Raw genomic sequence first — 18,832 nt, forward strand, 5'->3', positions numbered from 1 at the left:
TATATTTCGAGTATTTTTGTATTGAGATAATTGCAATCATCTAAACAATAATCTGTTTTTCAATTAAGGAATTTCATGTTGGCAGTATATTTACATTTGATTTACAATTTTTCAAAAAAATAAGGGACATTACTCTTCAAATAAATGAAATTCTGAAGGGGTAATAACTCTTACAATACATACCTAGTTTCTGTCTGAGATGGAGCGGGACTGACGGCAGCAGCACCTAAGGGAGCCCAACGTTCTGTAGGTCTTTCGTCACTGTTTTCATCAAAGCTGTCGTAGTCATAACTTTCATCGTTAACACTGACTTGTGTTTCTTCCATCATCCTGAAATGTAACCATGGTAACATGAATTGTTTTAATCATCATTTATAACAAGCTATATATATCTGCATCAATATTTATTATATTAGTGCATACAAATTAAATGAAACAAGAGGCTCATGAGGGCCTGATATCAGGCATCCCACCTATTTGCAGATCTTACTTTGCTGAACCTTTTTGCCATTTACACAAGTATAACATTAAAGATAATAACCAAAACCAGTAAAATTTTATAGATAGATTTTGACTTATTCATGAATCACTTTAACTCCATGTCACCATGGTAACTAAAAGTTACATAACAATTTATAAAGTAGATACCCTAACTTCCTAAGGGACATTCAGTTAAAGGTATTTGACCCAGTAGTTTCAGAGGAGAAGATTCTTGAAATTGTTTATGACTACGACCATGGATGACAGAAGAACGCCAAGTGATGGTATGCATCACATGGGGCACCTTGCCCCAGTGAAGCCCCAGTGAGCTCAATACAAATTATTTTCTGTTCCAGTTTTCATTGTCCCATGATTTGTGGAAGTGGATCTAGGGTTATATATATTTATATATATCATGTATACATGTATATATTGTTTATATAATTAAGTACGACTGAGCCAGTGACAACTCTACAACAGATTTATCCATCAGATCACCAGCAGTGATGGTGATATATGGCTGTGTACATTATGTATATACAACTCGTCTAAACATCAACCCAACAATGTTAGATCTGTATATTTGCTTTCGCAAATTTTTTGTTCTTCCCTCGCTGGGATTCGAACCCATGCTACTGAGATATCGTGACACCAAATCTTATTAATATAATTATTTTCTGTGACTGTATCTTACATTAATTTGTAGGATCCTTTACTATAGATAATTTAGCTGATCTGTAAAAAAACATCTCCATGCCTTATATATCATGTTCTGTAGTACGACGCTAGATTAAAACTGACGTGGAAAAGAAAACACCCGGCCATCGAAAGCTTCATTTTTATGACGCCCAGGTGGTCGTGTGGTCTAGCGGGACAGCTACAGTGCAGGTGATTTGGTGTCACGATATCTCAGTAGCATGGGTTCGAATCTCAGCGAGGGAAGAACAAAAAATTTGCAATAGCAAATTTACAGATCTAACATTGTTGGGTTGATGTTTAGACGAGTTGTATTGTTTATACATGTATATATATACAAAATGATATATATATACATTCCCTACAACTCCCTTCTCTGAAAACTTTTCCCCTTTACTAAAGTTTTAATCCATTATTCACGATCATTCAAAATTAAATAGTGCTCCCTCCCCCTTTTTTTACATTTTTTTCCTAATTTTAATACACTTTATCAGCCTTACAGGGTTGGCAATAACCTGGGTTTTATGAGTATTGCCCAGCCCAGTGGGAAATACTGGGAAAACCCGGGTTTTACTGGGTTTTACTGGGCAATACTGGGTAATATAAAATACTGGTTTTAATTATATAGAAGATTCAGTGATCAAACACAAATGTAATACATTTAAGGTAATCATAACCTATTTGTTTGTCAAACTGGTCCGAGAACACAATTATTTCGTAGTGCATTTCTTTTAGAACATAAATGAAAATAAAAAAAATCCAACCTGCGCTTTCTCAAAGAAATCTTTACAGTGTGTTGTACTACTTTTGGGACAAATTATATCAAAATTATAGAAAACTTCATCGGCTCTAACTCAAAATATGGACAATTCTATGTTTAGAGCGTCTTGAAATCTTTTGACAGCTTCCGAAGTGCTAATTTTTAACCTTTTTCACCTGGACCAAATCACTACTTTCCTTTAAAATTCTGGACCCAAATTTTTTTACAGTGTAATTTCACCCCCTACTTGCAATTTGAGGCATTAAACATGGAGAAATAAATTTGGAAGGGGTATAAAAATTAATGGCAAGTAACCCACTGTCAACACTAGGGACTATATTTGTGAACAACGAAAATCAAGGGACGACAATTGTGGTCTCGGACCAACTGTTAATAAAAAGCAAAAGAACCATTTTTTTTCAAAATTAATATAACTGATTTCAACAATTAACAATTACAAAAAACTAACGGCCTTATTTGTATAAAAAAATGAACGAAAAACAAATATGTAACACAAAAACAAACGACAACCACTGAATTACAGGCTCCTGACTTGGGACGGACACATACATTAATAATGTGGCGGGGTTAAACATGTAAGCGGGATCCCAACCCTCCCCTAACCTGGGACAGTGGTATAACAGTACAACATAAGAAAGAACTATAAAAATCAGTTGCAAAAGGCTAAACTCATCAGAGTGACAAAAAAAAAAAAAAAAAAAAAACAAGTGGACGTGGCCGGGTACTTGTACATCCCGACAAAAAAAGACACTAAGAACAGATCTGAGAGTACTCGCAGTTATATGAAAGCTAGTTCAAAGCCACTTACAACTAATAAAAAAAAATCATGCATCTAAGACTAAACTATCAATCCGTACACATCCAACATCCAATGGATTAAGTGTAAACATTGTCTTAAACATTCAGAGAAAAAACATGACCTTGTGCAATGCTAAGTTACAGGTATCGACAGATTGTAGATCCATGAATGTGTATATGTATGTAACATACTAGTAATATTTAGTTTGCTTTTAATTTACTGATAACAAAATCAATATTTATACCAATAAAACAAATATTCAATGATCTTATTACAGTGTTGAGTTGGTAACCTTTTAGAATAAGTTTTTTTTAAAGGAGCGATAAGTTTATAAGGGTCATTTCTAAATTTCCGGGCACGGTTAACTACATTTCAGTAAAAATGAGGATGTGCTATATCCCGTTTGAAATAAGTTTTCAACAGGTACAACCAAACTTCAAACCAATCCTTTATATCTATGGAAAAAATTAGTAAAGGTTTTGAGTAATTTATGGTAACGATATTCCCTGACCACTTAGTACGGCATATAAAAAATGAAGGCACAAGATAATTACCTCTCCAACAGCATGATCAACAATCTGTTTTAACTGATCCGTACTGTAAAATACAGACATTGATAACATTAAATAGTCATAACTAATAAATTGTTGATAATTATTACTGTAAATTCAGACATCATTGACAGAATTTATTTTTGCAATTTTGACATTATTGAGTTTTCTTCATGAATATTTATTTGAATACAAATTCTTGTTATTGCAATACTCTATATAAATAAAACTTTCTGATAATTTCATGAATTTCTGAATTTACAGTATTATATTTTTCCTCAGTATAATTTCATTTTTTAAACTTTTCTACAAAATGCCAAAGAATAAAATTATTGCATTTTTATTTTGAGTTTTCAACTGACAAAGAATTTTTAATAGTATTGAAGGTTAATAATTCTATTCAATTTGTAATGGACTGTTTTTTAGTTTGTGATTAATTTTATTTAATTTCATTTTTACTTGTTCATTGTTGTTGTGATGTGTTGTTGTTTGGAATTTTTAAGTTGGTTTTGTGTGGAATTTTACATAAGCAGGTTAGTTGTGGTATTCTATTGTTTGGATATGTTGTCTGTTTTAGTCATTCTTTTTCTGATGCCAAAAGTTTATTAATACACATGACCAAGATAACGAAGGGTAAGACTGGGAAATCTTTAAAAAATAAATATCGAAATGTTTTTTATTGTTGTGAAAATGATACATCGTTTTCTGTTGGTATTAAACACCCCTTTCATCAGACTTGGCTATACAACTTTTTTTATTTGTTGAGAAAAGTGGAGAACCCTGATACTGATAGAATCATGAACCTTGTCAAATAGGATTAGAGTCAAACACAAACTTGTGAAACACAAGCTAGACAAGCACAAGCTAGACAAGCACAAGCTAGACAAGCACAGGCTAGACAATGACAGGCTAGACAAGCACAGGCTAGACAAGCACAGGCTAGACAAGCACAGGCTAGACAAGCACAAGCTAGACAAGCACAAGCTAGACAAGCACAGGCTAGACAAGCACAGGCTAGACAAGCACAAGATAGTCAAGCACAAGCTAGACAAGCACAAGCTAGACAAACACAGGCTAGACAAGCACAGGCTAGACAAGCACAGGCTAGACAAGCACAAGCTAGACAAGCACAAGCTAGACAAGCACAGGCTAGACAAGCACAGGCTAGACAAGCACAAGATAGTCAAGCACAAGCTAGACAAGCACAAGCTAGACAAGCACAGGCTAGACAAGCACAGGCTAGACAAGCACAAGCTAGTCAAGCACAGGCTAGACAAGCACAAGCTAGACAAGCACAAGCTAGACAAGCACAAGCTAGACAAGCACAGGCTAGACAAGCACAAGCTATATAAGCACAAGCTAGACAAGCACAGGCTAGACAAGCACAAGATAGTCAAGCACAAGCTAGACAAGCACAGGCTAGACAAGCACAGACTAGTAAAGCGCAGGCTAGACAAGCACAAGCTAGACAGGCACAGAATAATCAAACACATTTAGTTGAGCACAGAATATATACAAGGATAGGCTAGACAAGCACAGGCTAATCCAACACAATCTAGTTGAGCACAGAATAGTCAAGTACAAGCTAGACAAGCACAGGCTAATCAAACACAATCTAGTTGAGCACAGAATAGTCAAAGATAGGCTAGACAAGCACAGGCTAATCAAACACAATCTAGTTGAGCACAAAATATACAAGGATAGGCTAGACAAGCACAGGTTAATCCAACACAATCTAGTTGAGCACAGAATAGTCAAAGATAGGCTAGACAAGCACAGGCTAATCCAACACAATCTAGTTGAGCACAGAATAGTCAAAGATAGGCTAGACAAGCACAGGCTAGTTAAACACAATCTAGTTGAGCACAGAATAGTCAAAGATAGGCTAGACGAGCACAGGCTAATCCAACACAATCTAGTTGAGCACAGAATAGTCAAAGATAGGCTAGACAAGCACAGGCTAATCCAACACAATCTAGTTGAGCACAGAATAGTCAAAGATAGGCTAGACAAGCACAGGCTAATCCAACACAATCTAGTTGAGCACAGAATAGTCAAAGATAGGCTAGACAAGCACAGGCTAATCCAACACAATCTAGTTGAGCACAGAATAGTCAAAGATAGGCTAGACAAGCACAGGCTAGTTAAACACAATCTAGTTGAGCACAGAATAGTCAAGTACAAGCTAGACAAGCACAGGCTAATCAAACACAATCTAGTTGAGCACAGAATAGTCAAAGATAGGCTAGACAAGCACAGGCTAATCCAACACTATCTAGTTGAGCACAGAATAGTCAAAGATAGGCTAGACAAGCACAGGCTAGTCAACAACAGGCTAGTCAAGCACAGGTAAGTCAAGCACAAGCTAAACAAACTGGTTAAACACAGGTTGGTCAAGTTTAAGCAAGTGTATGTAGTGATTAATATAGTTTGATAACTGACACCTAGACCACACAGACCCAAGGCAGGCGATACTGATTTACATTGTACATCAGTTTATAACATCCTCCTATTTACCTGAGACTGTCAAAGCCTTCCAGATTAAGATCCAGTTTATGTTTCAGTTCATCGATGACAACTTTTTGTTTCTCCATCACTTTGGATGTAGGCACCACATCAGCATCGCCAGTCTATAGAAAATATGTATAAGAAATTTACTGTAGACCATTATATGTACAAATATATATATATATATACATGTATATTAACATGAAAATAATTTTATTAAACATAATCATTACCAGAAAACATCCAGATTTTTAACAACATCATTTGTCACATTAATGGATGCCACATTTGGAGCAAGATCTGAACACCAGAATTCACCCCTGGTTTTTGGTGGAGTTCATGTTTCTCCCTTTTTATTTTTTTTATGTCATGTTTTGTGAACTGTTGACTGGTATTTTGTTAGTTTTTGCTGAAAGACTCGTGTTAAGCTTGAGAACTGTGTTACCTACTTTTTGGGGGAGTGGTGTCGTAAAAATTTTCTACAAACCTCATAAGCATAAGTTTCTAATTCTTCCAGTTGTTTCTTCAGCTGTTCTATTAACTCCCTCTGTTTCTCTCTTTGCTCTATTAGTTTCTGTTCATGTTCCTGATCACTCTGTAATAAAAGGTAGAAAAATGTTAAGGGCTGTTCCAAATACAGTCTACTCTTGTTATCTCGAAGTCAGTCAGACCAGAGAAATATTTCGAGATAAACATAGTTAGACTCAATAAAAACCCGGAAGTTTGAAAGACCAAGGGACACAACTCTTCCTTAGCTTGGTAAAGCTAAAATAAGTCCAGATGAATGTGAGAAGAAGGGGATCGATATACTTGTATCAGATCAATGTACTTGTATGTCATGGTCTTTCATTATTATAATAAATTTATTTTTACTTATTCAATTGAATTGTTTCAGTTACAATTTTTTCCTATGGCTTTTTTTATTCAAGAGAGTAATATCCAATCCATCTTAGCATTATTAAAATTGACAATGGAAATGGGGAATGTGCCAAAGGGACAACAACCCGACCATAGAACAGACACATGAGACAACAGCATAAGGTCACCAATAGGTCTTCAATGCAGCGAGAAATTCCCGCACCCAGAGTTGTCCTTCAGCTGGCCCCTAAACTATTATAAAGGTCATTTAAAGTTGACAAAATTGTATATCCTCAGATACAAGAGATTTTTGAAAATCTAGATTTCTCTTCATTTTCTTTTATCTCACTCTTACTTTTCAAAAGAAAAAAATACAAGATTAAAGAAGCCGATTGAGTAGTTTTTGTTATTCACCAAAGGAAGTCTAAATCTCCTGTTTAATTTATACACATCCAAGCTCATCAGTGTAAATCACGATTAATTGTTTTTGTAAACATTTTAAATACTTTTTTATGAACATTTACAATTTATCACTAATTATTTATAAATTTTTTATAAAAGATAATCTTAGGTAAACACTCGTAGAAATAGCATGTCATTAATCAATACAGTGGTCAGTGACCAGAAATTTAATCACACATGTTTTGTCAAATTAACTCTTCAATCCATTTAAATCCTGGAGGTCATGTTTGTGACATATGTGTGTATCAGTTCAAGATAAATAATGAATTGTGAATGCTTTTGTTAACCTTGGGATAAAAAAATTAGTTTGACTAAACCAAAATTTCGACTCATCAGGAGTCGAAATACATACATTTATATGAAACAAAGTTCGGGACCATGTGAAAACTTCGACTCATCAGCAATTTCGAGTCAACCGAGTTCAAGACAACAAAAGTTAACTGTATAAATGTATGGGGGGTGCAGGATGGGAGACACTCCATAATAAATAAGATGTGGGTGGTTTTTTTAAAAAGTAAAACAAAGATTAAATTCCGGTGCAGTATTTTATCGTTGTTTTCTGATCTTTCATTTGTCTTTGGTAAGGTTTGTCTCTTTGACACATTCCCCATTTCCATTCTCAATTTTATTTCATATAATGAGTGGTTGGTGTCTATAATAAGTCCTCCAATCCCCAGTATTAATTATATAATGAGTGGTTGGTGTCTATAATAAGTCCTCCAATCCCCAGTATTAATTATATAATGAGTGGTTGGTGTCTATAAGTCCTCCCATCCCCAGGATTATTTATATACCTGTAGGTTGAGTTTGTTTTTAGAAGTTCTATCTCAAAATTGTCATTTTTCTCAGGTTTCAATTTTTCATATTTCGACTTTGGTTTTAAATTGTGTTCAAAAAACATTTTAAAATGTGGACTTACCATTTCCTACTGAACCTCCTCTAACTTTTTGTCTATGAGCTGATAAACAAAACGATGTCAGCCAATCAGAAGACGTGTTACATCCAAAAGTAAATTATTTTTAATGTGGACTTACCATTTCCTCTTGAACCTCCTCTAACTTTTTGTCTAAACATAATCTTGCATCAGGAATACCTCTAAAGGCAAACTCTTCCAATTCTTGTAATAATGTCTGCAGGAGTAAAATAGCATTCAATGAATGGTCAATATTTGTTAAGGAGATTTTTTATAGCTTGTAAATTTATGTTCTATACACAGTATTGCCTATAAGTTACAAGATACATGTAGCTCATGTGCATTTCATCATTTTCTCCTGGGAAGCAATGGCCGGTCAGCTTGAAGAGGGTTGTAATGTCCTTTTACGTCAGGCGACAAACAGTCATTTTCGGCTACTGTTAGCGTTAAATTGATTAAAATTTTACTGTGATAGTCAAATTATCCTTATCGTGATTCGTCAGAGGTCTCAAATAATTATCGTTATCATCATTGAAAAAAAATTAACGTGATATGTTGTTATTGTTTAAAAGAAAGTGTACATTTTATCGTCAAACAAAATTTACTTGTATTATAAGTAAATTTTTCTTACAATCCCACAAAAATCCTCAAGTTTTGAGATGTAAAATCATGCCTTTAATGATTTTTCTCAGGTTTGCACAAATTTTTTCATTAAAGTTCAATGTTTCATCTCGTTGATTCATCAAAGAAACTTATTGAGCAAAGATTTTGTATATTGTGCAAGGCCTTCAAAAATTGCTCCTTTGGGGCTTGTAAATAAGCAGTGTTATGAAGATAACAGACAAATGGGATTTTCATTGTCCATGAAATTACACTTAAATCATTAGTAAAGACATAAGTTAAAATTCTATTAGACGAAAGAAATCTCAAGAATTCAAGAAAAGAAGAAAGGATGACTTTTTTACCTATACATGTACAAGTAAAACATTCTGAATGTCTAAGGGACATAACTAAGCCAATTTTTTGTTACCTTTACATGTACAAGTAAATAAAATTCACTTGTATAAGTATCCTACAAATTTACTTATATGTGTACATATTTTTTTACTTGTTCAAGTAAATAAAATTAACTTGTTTAAGTAGTACCCCTGACTGGCTAAGCACTTAGCAAAGACTGGTTGCCTTGAAGTCAGAATAATGTGACATGTCTGGCTCAGGGTATCAGTCTTGTAAAATGCAGGGTTATTATTCAAATTAAAGTGAAGATGTTCATGTCCTGATAACTAGTACTGTTAACAAACTTTTTTTTGTGGATACTTTATTTCATTTGAGCCTTTTCTATCCCAAATTGCAGCGATTTAATTTTACTATTCTTAAATTTACTTGATCTAGTTAGACATGTTAGACAAGGAAAGACACAGGTTTTAAAATTTCACAACAATTTATGTTCGTGTTTTTTCATTCTCTCGAAAGTTTTAAGAATAAATCGTTCACAAAAATAAATTGTTCTCCAAAATTGGTAAGTTTACAGTATGCATATTAATTTGCCCCTGGACATTAAGCAGCCATCTATCTTCAATAATTTTAAATTGTTCTGATTTTACCTCTTTATCATCAGGAGGAGCACTAACAATCTGTTTTAATCTAAATTGGACATGGGCAAAATGTGTGGTCAGGGCTAGTAGTGATGAATTTAGCTGTTCTTGCTCTTCTTCTAACTGTCGTAACTGATCGTTCTGTGCATGATGGCTGAAAAATTTATAATATATATTTCTAGTATTTTTTTATTGAGATAATTGCAATCATCTAAACAATAATTTGTTTTTGAATTAAGGCAGCAACCATTTGATTTTCTGGGGGGGCTATGGTTTTTTTTTCTGGACAATTTTTTTTTCTCGCCTGCGGCGAAAAACAATCTATTTTTTTTCGCGACAAGTTGAAAACAATTTTTTCTCTCAATTTTAGCATTACATATAGTGGCAGCTGAATGTGAAACAAACAATTTTTTTTTCTCAGAATCAAAAACAAATTATTGTTTTCTCCAAAAACTGGAAACAAACTTTTTTTTCCAAAAAAAACCATAGCCCCCCCCCCCAGAAAATCAAATGGTTGCTGCCTAAGTAATTTCATGTTGGCAGTATATTTACATTTGATTTACAATTTTTCAAAAAAATAAGGGACATTACTCTTCAAATAAATGAAATTCTGAAGGGGTAACAACTCTTACAATACATACCTAGTTTCTGTCTGAGATGGAGCGGGACTGACGGCAGCAGCACCTAAGGGAGCCCAACGTTCTGTAGGTCTTTCGTCACTGTTTTCATCAAAGCTGTCGTAGTCATAACTTTCATCGTTAACACTGACTTGTGTTTCTTCCATCATCCTGAAATGTAACCATGGTAACCATAACATGAATTGTTTTAATCAACATTTTTAACAAGATTTCTGCAGTAGCATGGGTTTGAATCCCGGCGAGGGAAGAACAAAAAATTTGTTTCGCAAATTTACAGATCTAACATTGTTGGGTTGATGTTTAGACGAGTTGTATTGTTTATATATACATTCCCTACATCATAAATGCTAGCTTTTTAAACTTATGCCATTCCATGTCATAGCAAATGCCATTCCATGTCATAGCAAACAATTGCAATAATCTATAACAAACTTATGCCATTTCATGTCATAGCCAACAATTGTAATAATCTATAACAAACTTATGCCATTTCATGTCATAGCCAACAATTGTAATAATCTATAACATTTTCTAATTTCCCACTTTTATCTTCCCTTTTTATTACTCTCCTGATATAGGTTTAATACATGTTTAACAAGTTCTAACTTTTCCAATATTTCAAAATTAATAATTCTAACCTCCCTTTATTTTATTTTTTCATGTTTTTCATTATGTTCCAACTTCAATATTCTAAAACATTTCTCATGGTTGACTCTGACAACTTTTCCCCTTTACCAAAGTTTAAATCCATTATTCACAATCATTCAAAATTAAATAGTGCTCCCCTCCCCCTTCTTTTTTATTATCTAGCTAAGTTACAATTTTTTCTAATTTTAATACACTTTATCATGTTTTTCATCAGCCTTAGTATAATTTGCATGAAGAATAAAAATCATTACCAAAATGGCAACCCACAATTTGTTACCATTGGTATGTCTGATTATCAGTGTTTAACACCCCTTAAGGTATTTTTCATGCATATAAACTCACATATTAGGCCAAATAAAAATATATGTGTGGTTCCAGTTACATACTTTTAAAAAATAGGGTCGGTAGGTTGACAATTGCTTTTTTTTTTTTTGAATGTCAAAATCCTGAAAAAAATCATGTGTCTACCGAAATTGTTTCCGGTATTATACACGCCCCAACCAGAAGTCCCCCATTTTTACATGTGTTTGGTTGTAAAATAAACAGTCATGATATGTTTTTAGTTCATTTTGTTGCATTCTGTTATGAATTGTTGCATTTTAGCCATAACAGATACTTGTGATGGAAATTCAGATGACAGAAATCTATGAATTTAATTATTTTAATTCACAATCCTCAAAATTTCGTTTGAAAATTTATTTTTCAGAAATGAAAAAAAAAGTTCTAGGGTCGGGGGGTTTTAACTAGGGTTGGTTGGGTTACTGGAACCACACATTTATTTTTATTTGGCCTTATGTATACATGAAACCAGAAATAGACTCCAAAAATTCATTTATACTGGTGAACCAAATGTCAGCAAGAAAATTTGAAGTATTTTTCCACCCACCTTACTAGCAAGTGGTAACATCTATCTATTATTAATTAGATCAATAGAAATGTCAAAGAACTGTCTTTTCAAAACTATTCCACCCACACGGACATTATTGATCAAAATCCTTCATTTTATACCACAGTTATCACTCTTTCTTTAAAACATTCATCAAATTCAATAATCAAACTTCAATGTGTGGGGCAGACTTTTATGGGTATACATGGTATATGAAGATACACAATTCAATTAAAAATAAAGATCCTGTTTCCACATTTTTCTGACAAGGATCAGACAACGTTCTATTCTACTTCTGTTTATAAATGAATTATTACACATTAATTTGGGCCTCCAAATTTTTTAAGATGACAAACCCAGAGGATCCCCAAAGGTCTTAAAAACAGAAAGTACTAGTACATGTACTAGTTCACCACTTACAACTTAAAATCATTTTTTTTTTCAATTTCATTTTTTTTTAAACTATAAACATGACATGCATGATAAATGGTTATAATCAAATATATATTAGCATGAATCCAAGTATTAGTCCAACAAAATGCATTTCAAAGCACGTTTGTCAATTTACTTTTAAATTAATTTCAATGAAGCTGTTTATATATTTCATGAAGTTTTAAATTGTCAAATTGTCAATCTCAATACATACACTTTTAAAACAGGTGCACTTCTAGATATAAAGTAAGTGACGTCTATCAAATGTCATAGCCTTGTACAATGTTGTAGGTGTTTTGTTCCAACAAAATAATCCAAGTTTTTCAAGTTTGTCAAAGTTTGGTTGAAACATGATAAACAACCACAAATATCAAATGATCAAAAAATGCAAAGGAATTAAATTGTACATGATGTATATATACAAACAATGTGGTCGAAGGAATTGTTTGTGTTGTAAAGCTGCCAATACAAGCAGTTCTTTCATCAGCTCCGTTACTAAACAAAATTATACCATCTACTCTAATTCCAACTGTAAAACGGAGAACTCAATTTATATATTAACATGTGACACTTGTGGCATTCAGTATGTGGGAGAAACAATGGACAAATTTAATATTCGGCTCAATAACCATCGTTCATCGTACAAAACCAACAAAAACTGTCCTCTCACAAGACATCTTCGTTCAACGAAACATCCTTTTGATAATGTCACTTTCCAAATTATAGAAGTCAACACCGAATGGGACACCACGGCGAGAAGGAGAAGAGAAAACTTTTGGATCCACCAACTCCACACTTTAGAACCTGATGGTCTTAACGAAAAAGACGAAAAAAGATACAGGAAAGATAAAGAATAATTTAAAACAAAGCATCGTCCTTTTTATCCCGTAATATTGGCCAATGGACGTTGCTAACTTCAACTACCAATTATGTATTTTTAAGGTAGCTAAATCCAAGTGCAACATGTACATTGAGCTGCAAAATTTTCTTATTTTCAAAGCAGCTAAATGCAAGAGGTCATATACATTGAGCTGCAAAATTTTCTTATTTTGAAGGCAGTTCAGTGCAACACAGACGTTGAGCTGCAAAAGTTTCTTATCATCTACATCCGATTTCACCTGGATAGATGCACGCTTGATAAAGCTAGTTGGTCTAGCGAAATATTGCGTTTATTTTCATCATTTTGTAAATATTTTAAACATTCTTATATTTACATACTAAACAGTGTGTTAAAATTACATTGTTAGGCAATCTATAATTTTATTTGTGTAATTGAATTAATCTCTGTACTGATTAATCCACACTCCCATAGATTTGTATGTCATGTGCTGCTATTTATAGGCACTTACTGTATACATATATATATATGTATTGAAATTTAATCTGATTCTTAAGATTAGTTGGGTATGAAGTAAAAACTTGAATCGAAAAGGTAAAATTATGCCACGTACTTCCTTTTATAAAAATACCAAAAGGGGGAAGACTATAACTTCAGCGTGAATATAATGTTTTGGAACTTTTGTCAGATTTTCAGAATCCTCTGGTTTTAACCATTTAAATGCCTGAGCAAAAATTGCCCATTGACATATATATATACATGTATACACATTATTTTCTTTTGTTACATCTTCTGACATCAGACTCGGACTTCTCTTGAACTGAATTTTAATGTGTGTATTGTTATGTGTTTACTTTTCTACATTTGCTAGAGGTATAGGAGGAGGGTTGAATCTAATAAACATGTTTAACCCTGCCGCAATTTTGTACCTGTCCCAAGTCAGGAGCCTCTGGCCTTTGTTCGTCTTGTATGATTTTTAATTTTAGTTTCTTGTGTATAATTCGGAGTTTAGTATGACGTCCATCATCACTGTACTAGTATACATATTTTTAAGGGGTCAGCTGAAGGACACATACAGGTGCGGGAGTTTCTCGCTACATTGAAGACCCATTGGTGGCCTTCCAAACGGCAGTTGTCTGCTCTATGGTTGAGTTGTTGTCGCTTTCTCAATTTTATTTAGTTATTGGATGCAGTTAGCTTAATATCCAGATTATAAAAATGCTATGGTAATTTATTCTGATTTATGAAATTTCAATATTCAACAAAAGATAAATAAATATAAATTAAATAGGCTATGGCAATATGACTTAACTCTAAAAAAACAAAACAAAATTCTCACGGTAATATTAATGTATTTTCTTTTGAACTGATGGCTTATCCTGGATAAACTTCTTTCTATTAAAATTATCATATTAGCATCAATAAACTTCAATGAACTGTAAACTATTATTTACATATATATACATGTATACATCACATAAGAAATAAATATGTTTTTAAATAGTGTTTATGCATGTTTTTGAATGCTAATTTATCTTTACTTGAATGTAAACAGAAATAAACATTGAAGTTTCTTCAAGTTCTTTTATCCATAAATAAGTTATATATAGCGAAAGTAACAATTTAAGAACAACAAGAATAAAGAAAATCTTTTTAGAAGCAAATTCTGTGTCAGTTATATATTAAGAGACACTGAAAAGTTCAATAACACACGAATGTTATAAGTTTAAAATCACTTTCCAAATTCAATGAAATTATTGAATAAAAAAAAATAATTTACTAAACCAAATTACAATATATACATGACATACACATACACATATATATATAAAGTATATCAGAAACCTCTAGACTTTGTTAATCTTGGGTCGTGTTTTTTAATTTTGGTTCATTTATATATGTTTCAGAGTTTAGTGTGGCGTCATATTCCTGACCTAGATAAAAGAAGATGTGGTATGAGTGCCAATGAGACAACTCTCCATCCAAGTCACAATTTTTAACTTCGACATCGAGCCTTGCTCACACCGAACAGCATGCTACAATGTATAAAGGTCCCCAAAAATTACTAGTGTAAAACCATAAATATACATCATGTACATACTTTATTGTTTAGGGGCTAGCTGAAACCCACCTCTGCATGGGTGCAGCATTTTCTTGCTGCATTGAAGACCCATTGGTGGCCATGGGTTGTTTTCTGCTGTTTGGTCGGGTTGTTCAATGTTGTCTCTTTGATATGTTCCCCATTTTCATGATTCTCAATTCTAATAACTTTTTTTTAATCATGTTAATAACAGATGTTCTAAGAAAAGTATAAAATAAAATTGAGATTAGAAATAAAGAATTCATGTGTCAAAGAGACAACAACCTCTACCAAGAACAGAACACAGCCCAATGCCACCAATGGGTCTTCAACACAGCGAGAAAATCCATCGACCTGAGGGGGCCTTAGCTGGCCCCTAGACACAAATATGTACTAGTTCAGAGAAAATGGACGTCACACTAAACTCCAAAACATATAACTGAACTAAAATTAAAAAACATACAGACTTGGGACAGGTGCAACAATTAATGTGGCAATATTAAACATGTTTTGTGAGATCTCACCCCCCCCCTTAACCTCTAGCCAATAAAGAATAAACAAACACACAGCAATACCCACAGTAAAACTCAGTTAAAAAGAAGTCAGAGACCAGTGAAAAAATAGGTAGCAAAATATACTAAACAAAATGACATTGAAAATGATACATAAATTAACAAAAGACTAGCTACATGTACTAGCAGTTACTGACAAAGTGACATGCCAGCTCCAGACCTCAATTAAACTAATAAATTGAAAGAGTATGTCTTCTTCATATGAAAGCACAATTCCTCCTGTTAGGGATTTAGTATCATACCATCATAAAAAATTTACGAGAAGATAACCTGTATCATGCCAACAACTGATTTGTTTATTTCTGCATGTTCTGATGCAGACCCTATGAGGCTATGGGTGAATCAATATTAATTCCAAAATATGCCATCTTTACTGACATGACAACAGTATTGTAACTATATCCCTTCTGAATAAGCCTGTTTAATGGTTTTGTTAGCTTTTGAGGTGAATGACAACATTTTTGTGCTTTGTATAGAAAATTACCATAAAAGAGTGGATGTGAAATACCTGAAAGTATAACATGTATAAGATGTATGCATATTGATTTATATTTACGAATGATGTCCTTGTAGCTACAATGTATGACAAAATTTAGTAAATGTTTTGACTAATTTGTGTTATCAAAAACCCTTGTGTAACAATTTTTCAGTAATGAAAACATGAAAAAGATTTCTTTCGTTAAAATCAAATACATATGCATACACAAGCGAATATAACAAGTTGAGATATATATTAACACCATAAGATGGTGACAAGGGAATGTCACCATCTAAAAATGGATAATTAACAATAGGAAATTAAAATTATCTCTTTTATCATCATGATCATAAATTTTGGTATTAAGCTTCCTGTTTAAGATATTTTAAAAGTGTTACATGTATTAAGATCCAGGAGTCGAGGAAAGGGCAGTGGTCATTGTTAGTCATGACTTTAGTATTAGCTTCATTTGAAGTCAGTTCAGCAGTACATGTTATGATGTATACATAGGTGTATATATGTATCCTTGTACATGTAAAAGAGGAAAGGGATTAACATGATTAATATAACATGTATAAGTTGCAAAACTTGTTTCCCAATCCACTATAAATAAATATGTTTAAACTAAATGTATGCATGTCAAACATGTCAAATGACCAAAATTGTCAACCATGTCAACAGACTCCTTAAAATAATAATTTACTATCCTTAAATTTTCTTTTCGACTTTTCTTTCTTTCATATTTGGCGATTAATTTAAAAACTATGTATAGCAGATAAAAATTTACCTGAAAAGCACATTACTGACCCCTTCCAATGCCACAGTCATGAAAAAAAGTCAATTTACTTAAACCATCCAATATTTACCAGCTTTTTACAAATTTACCTTGTCAACGTCATACATGTTATGATAAAGATACCATCGTCCCTTTTATTGACAAAAAATTATATAAACGACAACACATTTATGTCAGAAAGCAAGCCTACCTGTATTGGACATTTAAATATGAAAATGAAATAGGACTATAAATAAATTTCATGTTTTAGATATTAAATGCATGAATGGTTTTTAATAGTGATAAGTTTCCTGTACATTGTACTTTGACAATATGACAATTGATGTTTTCTTTTAATTTTGCCCCTATCCATGATATTTTTTAATACACTTGTAATACAATGTACATTATCTATTACTGAATAAGAAGAACTTTCAGCTTTACAATGTTTATAATTCAAAGTTAAATATCCTTCAAAAAGTTTTGCTCTGTTTGCTCTGTTTGTATTGTTTTATCAAATATAAAATAATCAACAAAAACTCTATGTTAATGATGTTGGACTTTCATAAAATATTTCTGAACAAAGTCAGCACAGGCACAATCTGATTAAAATTAGTTCTCCTCACCTGCTCCTTGTTGTTTATATGTCGTTCATGGGACATCCCACATGCGACATATAAACTACAAGGAGCAGGTGTGGAAAACTAATTTTAATTAGATTGGCACAGGCAGTACAATGCAGTACTGAGTAGGCTAGCAAGTCACAGATACTGTACATATGTATATTGAAATTGATGATCCCAATAAAAAATAAAATAGGGGAAAACACATTTTATGTTGAGACGATCTAGCATGTTTTTAGTATAACAATAAGAAGCTGTGGTTTGTTTACCAAAGAGGCAACTTGAACATTGGTCAAATTAAATAACATTGTTATAACTACTTTTTTTTCACATTAATCAATTAAGAGTGGGACTTTAATTATTTTCTACAGATTATTTTACTTGTCCCATTGGACTTGTAAGCTTTATTGGGTTTTTACCTCTGGTACTAATCCAAATAATTATGACGTCTTGCAAGGCTGTTTTATTTTTTGTCTGCGTCATTATTATTGGACGTCTGACGTACATTTTAGCCTAGGGCAATTTTTGGGAAGGCATCGCCAAAAAATAATGAAATAGCCTTGCAAGACGTCATAATTATTTGAGTTAGTCTGGTACTGGACAAAACACCTTTAATATCGCTATTTGTTCCACATTACTGGACATCGCACAGGTTCCCGTAAATTTTGACTTCATAATACAAAATATCTGACGCCACAATGGAAAAGTGATTGTTGCATAAGGTCAATAGTTCAAGCAGGACAGATTCTCAGGTCAGCCATATAGTAATACGATGTATTGGACAAGCCCTAGATGTTGATGTAGATAGAATATTAATGAACGAAAATCAAAAATAATATACAGCGACAAACAACTACTGAATTACAGGCTACTGACTTGCATGGGAAAGGAACATACAGAATTCACAGGTTTAAACTAGTTTGGAGGTGCCAACCCTTCACCTAACCTGGAGCAATACACCTTATCGGTAATCCCGGCTGACCCGGCCGCTTGAACTTTTGACGTCAACAGCAATCACTTTTCCATTGTGGCGTCAGATATTTTGCTTTATGACGTCAAAATTTTACGGGAACCTGCAGTGTGGTATCAAGTAATGGCGGACAAATAGCGATAAGATGTAACTTTTAATAGGACATATCATGTAAACAACATGTATTTATATCACTATTATGTACACAGTGTACAGATAAATTGAGTCCAAATAATTATGACGTCTTGA

General features: G+C 33.1%; 4 protein-coding genes across 4 annotated transcripts in view; 1 reads left to right on the top strand and 3 right to left on the bottom strand.

The window, feature by feature from the left end:
* The window catches only part of LOC139483476 (RUN domain-containing protein 1-like), a 393,318-nt gene extending 392,988 nt beyond the window's left edge, over positions 1-330 (bottom strand). Inside the window, exon 1 of the mRNA XM_071267497.1 lies at positions 184-330. Coding sequence (XP_071123598.1) covers positions 184-329 — 146 coding nt within the window. The 5' untranslated portion in view covers position 330. The remainder of the gene's footprint in view (positions 1-183) is intronic.
* Positions 1-18,832, bottom strand: part of LOC139482710 (uncharacterized) — a 384,200-nt gene that overhangs the window by 128,812 nt on the left and 236,556 nt on the right. The window lies entirely within an intron of this gene.
* Positions 3,245-17,110, bottom strand: LOC139483477 (RUN domain-containing protein 1-like). The gene is made up of 7 exons (XM_071267498.1): positions 17,003-17,110; positions 10,285-10,431; positions 9,653-9,797; positions 8,170-8,265; positions 6,303-6,410; positions 5,825-5,937; positions 3,245-3,353 (listed from the first exon to the last, which is right to left on the bottom strand). The coding sequence occupies exons 1-7, from the start codon at positions 17,041-17,043 to the stop codon at positions 3,245-3,247; spliced, it is 759 nt and encodes a 252-aa protein (XP_071123599.1). The 5' UTR covers positions 17,044-17,110.
* LOC139482546 (glutamic acid-rich protein-like) lies at positions 3,785-4,804 on the top strand. The gene is made up of 2 exons (XM_071266458.1): positions 3,785-3,840; positions 4,123-4,804. The coding sequence occupies exons 1-2, from the start codon at positions 3,785-3,787 to the stop codon at positions 4,802-4,804; spliced, it is 738 nt and encodes a 245-aa protein (XP_071122559.1).

The sequence above is a fragment of the Mytilus edulis genome, chromosome 7 (genome assembly GCF_963676685.1).
Source record: "Mytilus edulis chromosome 7, xbMytEdul2.2, whole genome shotgun sequence".
In the NCBI taxonomy this organism is placed as follows: Eukaryota; Metazoa; Mollusca; class Bivalvia; order Mytilida; family Mytilidae; genus Mytilus; species Mytilus edulis.

Bases quoted from the DNA above. Each gene is read 5' to 3' on its own strand.
- LOC139482546 (XM_071266458.1), top strand. From the start codon at position 3,785: ATGTGTTGTTGTTTGGAATTTTTAAGTTGGTTTTGTGTGGAATTTTAC. The intron at 3,841-4,122 runs GTTAGTTGTGGT...CTTGTCAAATAG, and splicing joins GTGGAATTTTACATAAGCAG to GATTAGAGTCAAACACAAAC.
- LOC139483477 (XM_071267498.1), bottom strand. From the start codon at position 17,043: ATGACTGTGGCATTGGAAGGGGTCAGTAATGTGCTTTTCAG. The intron at 8,266-9,652 runs GTAAAATCAGAA...TTACTCCTGCAG, and splicing joins CTCCTCCTGATGATAAAGAG to ACATTATTACAAGAATTGGA. The intron at 3,354-5,824 runs GTAAATAGGAGG...TGTATTTTACAG, and splicing joins GAAGGCTTTGACAGTCTCAG to TACGGATCAGTTAAAACAGA.